The sequence below is a fragment of the Equus quagga genome, chromosome 1 (assembly GCF_021613505.1).
Source record: "Equus quagga isolate Etosha38 chromosome 1, UCLA_HA_Equagga_1.0, whole genome shotgun sequence".
NCBI lineage: Eukaryota > Metazoa > Chordata > Mammalia > Perissodactyla > Equidae > Equus > Equus quagga.
In genome coordinates this window covers 100,226,483-100,235,374 of record NC_060267.1, presented here as the reverse complement: position 1 = coordinate 100,235,374, position 8,892 = coordinate 100,226,483, and the positions used below count along the sequence as shown (strand labels likewise).

The 8,892-nt window shown below is 46.2% G+C and overlaps 1 protein-coding gene across 1 annotated transcript in view; it reads right to left on the bottom strand.

Moving 5' to 3' along the window:
- Positions 1-25: 25 nt before the first annotated feature.
- The window catches only part of RAB7A (RAB7A, member RAS oncogene family), a 56,924-nt gene continuing 48,057 nt past the window's right edge, over positions 26-8,892 (bottom strand). The window contains exons 4-6 of the mRNA XM_046674660.1: positions 6,245-6,463; positions 4,493-4,621; positions 26-305 (exon numbers count right to left, since the gene is read on the bottom strand). Of these exons, the coding sequence (XP_046530616.1) occupies positions 210-305; positions 4,493-4,621; positions 6,245-6,463 (444 nt within the window). The 3' untranslated portion in view covers positions 26-209. The remainder of the gene's footprint in view (positions 306-4,492; positions 4,622-6,244; positions 6,464-8,892) is intronic.

The window sequence follows — 8,892 nt, the reverse complement described above, 5'->3', positions numbered from 1 at the left end:
GTGTGTGTGTGTGTGTGTGTGTGTGTGTGTGTGTGTGTGTGTGTGTGGTGTGGTGTGTGGAGGGGGTGAGTGTTTGGTGGGTTTTTTTGGCAGCTGGATATGAGAGATCACTTTACGTTCTGTTTGGAAGAGTAGAGGGGGCTTGTGTTGGAAGGCCTAAGTGTGTTCTTGGTTTGTGAAGGACTCTGTGCTCTGCTCTCACTGCTCCTTCAGCAGCTGCAGGTTTCTCCCGGGGCCTTGGCCCGGTCATTCTTGTCCAGTTTGATGGGTTCAGGGAATTCATTGTACAGCTCCACCTCCGTTTCCTGGGCAGGGAGGAGAGAGAGAGAGGTTTGTTACTCAGTGCACAGGGGAATTCCCGTGCTCAGCTCTGGCCCTTAGTGGGGCTGCGGAACAGCCGTGGCAGTGAAGGGAGGGCTCTGGCAGAAGGTGCTTGACCCTTAGAGGCCAAGTAAGAGGAAGACAGGTTTTGTGGTAACTCCAGGCTAATGTGAAGAGACAAATTCAGCAGGAAGAGCAGCAATCACACTGAGCAGTCAGGACAGAAACTGACTCACGCTCTCCATCAGATCGCAATCTGGCGGCTTGGGGACCACAGCCAGATCACATACGCTTTTTGTATGGTCCATACAGTTGCCAACACTTAAAAGGAAATCAGACTTTAACAGGCCTGGATTTTGAGCAACTCTTAGCATTTCCACAAGGCAACAGTGGGCTGGAGCTGAATGCTAGCTGCCCTCTCAGTCCCAAACATTCCTCCACTTCCCTTTTTGCCACTCATTTTTCTGGACCTAGGGCCTATTTTCTTTTTCTTCCAAAAGTTTAGGCAAGTTTGGTCTCCAAATGCCACATGCTTAAAAACCAGTTGTGAATGAATGTTATCACCACCTGTGGGCAGAGATCACAGGAGATGGACAGTGGTTGGTTCAGTGGGACTTACTGCTGAATTAACGTGTTGCTAGGGAGGAGCAGCTTTCTACTTCCTGGCAGAGAAAAATAATTTGTCTCTGAAACAGTGGGCACCTATGTGCCAGGAACTGTTCTAGGATTTGGAGATAAAGCAGGGAATGTTTCTTTTCGTTTTGTTTTTTTTTTTTTTGAGGAAGATTAGCCTTGAGCTAACTATTGCCAATCCTCCTCTTTTTGCTGAGGAAGACTGGCCCTGAGCTCACATCTGTGCCCATCTTCCTCTACTTTATATGTGGGACACCTACCACAGCATGGCTTTGCCAAGTGGTGCCATGTCTGCACCCAGAAACCAAACCGGCGAACCCCGGGCCGCTGAAGCGGAATGCGTGAACTTAACTGCTTTGCCACCGGGCCAGCCCCAAGCAGGGAATGTTTCTATTCATTAAAAGTTTTCTAGGAAAAACTGTTCCATTCGCAATAGCTATAAAAGTAAAAACCTCTAGTAATACATATTTTAAAAAATAAAAGCTTCATTGAGGTATACCATAGAGTGTACAATTCTAGTTTTTTTTTAATATATTCACCAAAATGGGCAACCATCACCACTATCTAATTCCAGAACACAATCATCATCCCAAAAAGAAACCCTGCACCCCCAGTGGCAGTCACTCCCCATCCCCATCTGACACCCTGAGCCCTTGGCAACCCACTTACCTACTTTCTGTCTTAATTTGGACATTTCATTTGATGTACATTTTGGTTGTTTCCACTTTTTGGCTATTACGAATAACGATGTTATGAACATTTGTGTACAAGTTTCTGTGTAAACCTGTTTTCATTTCTCTTGGGTATATACCTTAGAGTGGAATTGTTGGGTTATATGATAACTCTATGTTTAAGTTTTTGAGGAACTGCCTGTTTTCCAACGTGGCTGTACCATTTTACACTCTCGCCAGCATCTAGGAATACATTTAATATGAAAGGCAAAGGATGTGAAAAATTCTAAAATATTACTGAAGGATATAACACAAGGCCTAAAATAGCAGCTGTTATGGACTGAATGTTTGTGTTCCTCCAAAATTCATCTGTTGAAGTCCCAAGCCCCAGTGTGGTGGTATTCGGATTAAGAAAGTAATTAAGCTTAAATGAATTCATAAGGGTGGGCCCCAGATCTGACAGGATTAGTGTGTCCTTGTAAGATGAGACATCAGAGCGATCTGGCTCTCTCCTTCTCTCCCCACCTCCAATCCACCTGTGTGTGTGCACAGAGAGGAGAGGCCACGGAGGTCGCACGGAAAAGGCAGCAGTCTGTAAGGCAGACGAGTCCTCACCAGAAACGGAATTTGCTGGCACCTTCATTATGGACTTCTGGCTTCCAGAACTGAGAGAAAATACAAGTCTGTTGTTTAAGCCACCCAGTCTGTGTGGCCTTTTGTTAGGGTACCCAGAGCACACAGTAAAACAGCTATAATGTAATTCCAATCAGAATCTCAATGAGGTTTATTTTGGGGGAGGGTGAGCAAAGAAAAAGGTGGAAGTGGAACAAAATTCTTAGTGTAAATGGAAAATGCACCAAAATAGCCAAGAAAAAAATACCAACAGGACTAATGAGGGGAGACTTGCCTTATTAGAGGTCAGATCATATTATAAAGGCAGTCTCAAATCAAGATGGTCCAGGCAAGAAACACCCAGATGCCAGAACAGACTGGGGAGACCAGAAATAGATTCCAATTAAGTGAACATTTAATACAACAAAGGTCATGTTTCAATCCAGTGGGAAAACGCTATTTAACAGCTAGCTACTAACATTTGAAACAAGTGGCTATCCTTCTGAAAGAATTAGGTGAGTCCCTATTTCCTGCCATAAGCCGAAATACATTCCATCTGAATGAGACAACACCCACTTTAGACACAGGAAAGCTGGAAATTTAAAATGACATACCCGACTAAAAAACTATTCTTTTTCTATGGCCAAAGGATATATATAAAAACACAGCAGAGTTGGAAAAATCACTTGCAATACAGGTGAAGTTAATTTCAACTCACAAAGAGCTCATGAGAACTGACAGGTGCCCAGGCAAGTGCTATGTCCTGGCTGTCTGCAACAGAGAAAAACCAAGGACTGGCAAGGGCGTGAGTGGAGTTACAGATGATGCCTGCTGCTTGCTGGTAGGGAGGTAAGAGAAAGAAAACTCACATTGCTGGAAGGAACTAAGTAGCGCTGCCCTTGGGGAGAGTGATCTGGCACCATCTCTTAAAAATACACAAATGTTCCAATCTAACAATCTTACTCCTAAGAGGCTAGCTCGCAGAAATAAAAGCATTATAATAAGGCTACAGGCACAGCAATGTTCAGAGAGAAAAACTCCAACAGTGATGTCAGTCAACGGGGAACTGGTGGAAAACAACTCCCTGTACATATTTAGATTCACATGCAATTACACGAACATCAGGAAAAACCCACTACATTATTAATCTAGGTATGCGGGTAGGCTAAAGGAAGAGGGGAAGAGGGAGCCAAAAGGGCCTTAAGTCTGCATCCTGGTCAGTTCCTTCCCACTGTGTCAACGTTTCTCAGCAGGGACTCTCCTGGCATTTGGGGTGGACCAATTCCTCACTGATTAGGACTTCCCGTTTTGTTATGGAACACTCAGTGCAGCCTCCAGTCCTTGAAACAATCCATTCCAAATTATCTCCCTGCCCACAAGTCCAGACGCCCAGTCCTGCTAAGAACCGCCGCCTTTTATAAACCCAGCTTCCTGGACTTAGGAGAGCCTGCCTTGCCCTTTACAGCCACCATGTACTCCCTCAAATGTTCTCTGCATCCTCTGACGTGCACCTACCTCTGACCTCCTCTGCCCCATTGTGTCTGACTACCACAGACATCTGACGATGCCTCATCACCTGCCTTAACTCCACCAAACCTAACACAGCTGAGAAATCAAAAGCACCTTCAACTTGCACATGCCAACAAGAAGTAATGGTTTTTTTCTGGGAATAGTTGAGTAAACAACACAAGAAAGAAAATGTAGGAAAACTTTATTCAAGGAATATGATTCCCAGAGCTTCTGGTTCACCTTTCTAGCGATGAAATATAACCATTTATGAGAACAACAAAAGTAAGCCCATCCCATGCAATCTTCACAACCACCCTGCAAAGCAGGTATTCACATTTTACAGATGAAGAGACGAAGCTCAGATATGATAAAAAACTAGATCTAATGATGGGTAGCAGAGCTGACATTCGAATTCCCCTCCTTAAATAGAAGGAGCAATCTGACCAAAGGCCTCCTAGTGGCCTCATCTCCTAATAGCATGCAGAAAGAATAAGAGCATGCCCAGTCAAACAAGGCTGGCTTCAGCTAAAGTCTTCACTGTCCCTGCATCCTTTAGGATATTCACAAACAAGTGGAATATATAGAAGCTTTAAGGAGAACATGTCATTACCTTCCCAGATAAACATACAGGTTTCTTCTGGCTGCAAAGAAAAAGAGTCAGGTAGGAAAGAAGAACAAGGAAGCCAGGCAAGGGCTGGGTTGATGGTCAATCACCAGGGGGAGCCAGACAGCTGCCAGAGACCCACCTGTTTAAGTGCATTCCGTGCAATCGTCTGGAACGCCTGCTCCACGTTGATGGCCTCCTTGGCACTGGTCTCGAAGTAGGGAATGTTGTTTTTGCTGTAGCACCAGGCCTGTGCCCGCTTTGTGGCCACCTGGAAGAAGAAGCAGGGCGCATATGTACTCACAGCAGCAGCAGCTAGCACTGACTCAATCCTTCCCAGGAAGGATCGCCATCCCTAGCCTACAGGTAGCACAGGTGAGGGAGCAGACCTGGGGGATGAGGATGTGCAGGGAGTGAGGGAGAGACCTGCCGGCCTGTCCAAGGTCACCCCGCTGGCTACAGTAGTATAGCTAGGATTCTAACTCAAAGCACTTTCTCCGCCCACAACCCATAGCTTCTGACCCTTACCTATGCTTAAAAGCAGCTTGTGAAGGCACTAAGAAGCCAGCCCAGGAAGAAACGAATTGTCTCTTTAGGGACCTCGGAGGTCCCAGCCCAGGAAACGCCTGGCAGCTTGGTCTTAAGGTTGGCAGTCCATTCCCAATTAATGTTAATATTATGTCACTTGTGCCACACACTCAAGTGCCACAGAATTCTGCAACTCTCACCGACATCCTCACCCCTCATATCCTAATTCCTTGCCCTACTCCTAAGCCCATTTTCAGGCACAAGGACAGACTCAGTCAGTTAGGAAAGGAAGAAAGAGATCAATGATCAGAAATAAACCTAACTCTAATTAAGAGTCTATGTTCCCAAAAGAAATGCTAGAGCAACTTTACTCAAAGCCCAAAGCAATCTTCTGCACACATGGAGATCCAGGCAGGCTCCTGAGGTGCTGAGAGAGCACTTGAGAATGACAAAATCTAAGTCCCTCCTTTTAAATGCAAAAAGAGAACCAATGCTCAGAGAGCAAAGGCATGGTTCAAAGTCACAGCCAGCTAGGGGCAGCACGAGGATTAAAACCAGGTCTCCTGGGCCCTGGTCCTCAAAGGCAGCTGGCCCGAAGGTAGTTCACAGTCCCCTATGTACCTTCCAGAGACATTCCAGGCTTAGCACACAACTCTCCCAATTCACAAGGCATCTTAGCAGCAGAAGTCTGTCACAGGAGAGGAAAATAACAATGGGCCAACCAGAAAGTCACCACCTCCCAACTCCTCCTGGGTGCCAAGACACATGGGTGCACTGTCATCTGATCCCAGAGTATTCTTGTTACATGAGTGAAAATTCAGACTCTAAGAAGTATTCCCAAATTAAGAGTGCATGAGCCAGGGTGTAAATACACGTCTGCCTTTAAATCCGAAAGAGCAAAATGCAGAATACCACATAGCCCCAAGTCAAATCACTTCACTGGAACCAAGAGGGATGGCCAGTACAGGTAACTCCTCAAAACACAGACCTGCTACTCTGTTGGCATAATTTCCAAGGGAATACCACTGCAGACTTTCACTGCCCATGTTTTGCCACAGAGGAAGCTAAGATGGCATGCCTTTACTAGGTTAGGGAGCAAGGCCCTATTCCAAGGGCTGGGCAGGTAACCGGTCAGTTGTCCCTTCTCCGTCCCCTGCATGGGGGCACACACATACAGACATACTGGGTATTGGTCCTTGAGGCACATGGCTTTTTATCAATCAAAGCTAAAAACAGCACCTGTCATCCCAAACTTAGCAGCTACTTTTAAAGGGAGGCCCCTTCTATGATTCAGCAGCCATAACCTAAACAAGGAGAAGTTCATAAGCCTCCACAATTTGTGAATCCTAGCATGTTTAGCACTTACTTGTCTGTTCTCGAGGTCAATCTTGTTTCCCAACACAACAAAGGGGAAGTTTTCAGGATCCCGGGGACTGGCCTGGATGAGAAACTCATCTCTCCAGCTATCAAGAGTTTTGAACGTGTTGGGGGCAGTCACATCAAATACCAGAACACAGCAGTCTGCACCTCTGTAGAAGGCCACACCAAGAGACTGGAACCGTTCCTGTCCTGCCGTGTCCCAGATCTACAAGAGACAAAACATTTATTCCTTGGGGACAGAGCACCAGGAGTAGGGGGATGCCAGAGGAAATGGGCTGGATTATGGGGCCACCCAGAGACAAGCGACTTCAGAGTTCAGGAAGCAGATTTCAGCACCAGAGATCCAAAACAACCCTGACCAACAGCATGTGTGAGTGTGGCTGTCTCTGAGGGGCGACACTGAGTCTGAACTCTGGGGTGCTAGAAAATTTTTTTCTCCAAATTTTATCCAAATTTTTTAATCCAAGTGGTGGTCACGTGGATAGATATTTATGTAAAATTTGTGCTGTAAACTTGAGATTTACATACTCTGGCAACTTTCTGGGGGTGATGAAAATATACGGAGGTGATTACTCACTGAACTATACATTTCAATCTACATACTTTACTGTATATAAAGTTTAAAAAGAAATCAGTATGTTTTATATTATACCTCAATTAAAAAACAAACAAAAAACGTTGACAGAGAGAAAAGGAAAGACGATGAGAACAGACTCTAGAGTATAGATGAAAGCCAGCTTTTAATCAAAAGAACACCAGGTACCAGTGACCAGCTCAAAGAACTTCCCCTTATTCATTGCCATACTAAGCTCAAGAACAAAGATGGACTTCCTCATTACCCTACATCCCTAACAGGGCCACTTTGGGCAGCCTGGAGAGATGACCAGTGTTTTGAGGCATGGCTCCGCACCCCAGCAAGCCCACTGGTTTAAGAGAGGGCCTAGGTCAGAAGCAGCATGCAGTCACTTGCAGCTGAAATGGGTCTTCAATTGTTGAATCCACTGTCTGTCTGCAGGGAAACCACTTAGCTTCAGAACATGAGAGGCTGGACCATCCTCATAACCCAAATAAAGTCCAACTTTAAGTCCAAACTGCCAGTCAACTATCCCCAAAGCCTGGGGTATGGACCAAAACGGAATATGGACTCAGCCACTATAGTTTTATCTCCAGAACCAGATTTTGCTGGAAGGATGGCTGAGCTTCACTTCAAGGTGAAGTCCTTCTCAGGCAGTCAGTCCTTTCTCCTTGTGATCCAGAACGCTTGGGGAACACATCAACCGCACTTAGGCCATCCACAGACTGAGCTCCCGGTTCAAGTAGGAAGAGCCTCATTATACAAAAAAAGAGTATGATGCTTAGTTAGAAAAAGTAGGTATGCACAAAGGCAATCAAGGAAGACAGGGCAGTATGACGGGATTCCTATTTCTTTAATACTTCCAAGGTAAACAAAGGTCCTGATGTGCCAAACCCCACAATACCTCCCCAAGATGTTCTCCAAAAGGAGTCCTAAAACATAATATGCAAATCCACACAGTTGGCCTACTCTTGGGGACTGGCTCAAGTGACACTGTGGCAAACAGAGGCAGAGCCAGAACTGAAATATTGTCGGGAAGGCTGAAAACGGCAGCAGCAGAACTCCTTAAAGAAGCGCCAATGAAGCAGTAGGACCATACGGGTTAGACTCGGGCTCGCTGCTGGGCCAAGAACAGCCCAGGCTAACGGCACAGCGGAAGGAGGCTACTGAGGTTACCAACAGTACTGGACAGAGTGCACACCTCAATTTTTGGCGAATAGTAATTCCCAAGAACCCAAGGATTACTCTTATGAGGGCAGCTCTGAGAAGCCCACCTAAGCCTTTGCCTTCGATGTACGTGGCCCTCTGCAATCAGTACGTGATGACATGATTGACCTGACTCTCGGTCACACATCTGGCAGCAGGGAGCCCAACCTTGGCTGCCCACTCTGTTCCCAGGAAACTCCAACCAATAAACGCATTAATCATTCTAGGAAGAACTGTTCTGAGATAGGACATGTCCTAGCGACCATGGGAGGTCAGCCCTCACTGAGGAGTGGAGTTAGGGGGGTGTCATGAACGGCCGCATGTGGCATAGAAGCGCTCAGACCACTGGGTAAAGGAAGCAGCCACTCAAAACCATAAGGAAGTGATAATGGCTTAGATGTAAGGGTGAAGGGCAATAAAACAAACTCCAGGCCAACGCTTCTCCCTGCCTCTCCGCAGGGTAGGGGACTAAAGGCTGCCCTGACCCCAATACAATAAGCAAAGTACATAATGGAGACCACTGGATAGCTACTAGAGGGACTGCTGGCAATGTTCACCTTTGTGCTTTTCCAGTTTTCCAACATCCTACACTGAATACCTATCTCCTTGAGCAGAAAAATGAGCCTTCCAAAGGGGACCAAGGTGGAGGGGGAAATCAAGAATTCAATCATACAATAAGGAAAGTAGAAATAGACAACTACTCCTATAAAGAGAAAGTAGGCGGGGCTGGCCCAGTGGCTAAGTTCACACGTTCCGCTTCTCGGCGGCCCGGGGTTCCCTGGTTTGGATCCCAGGTGCAGGCATGGCACTGCTTGGCAAAAGCCATGCTGTGGTAGGCATCCCACGTATAAAGT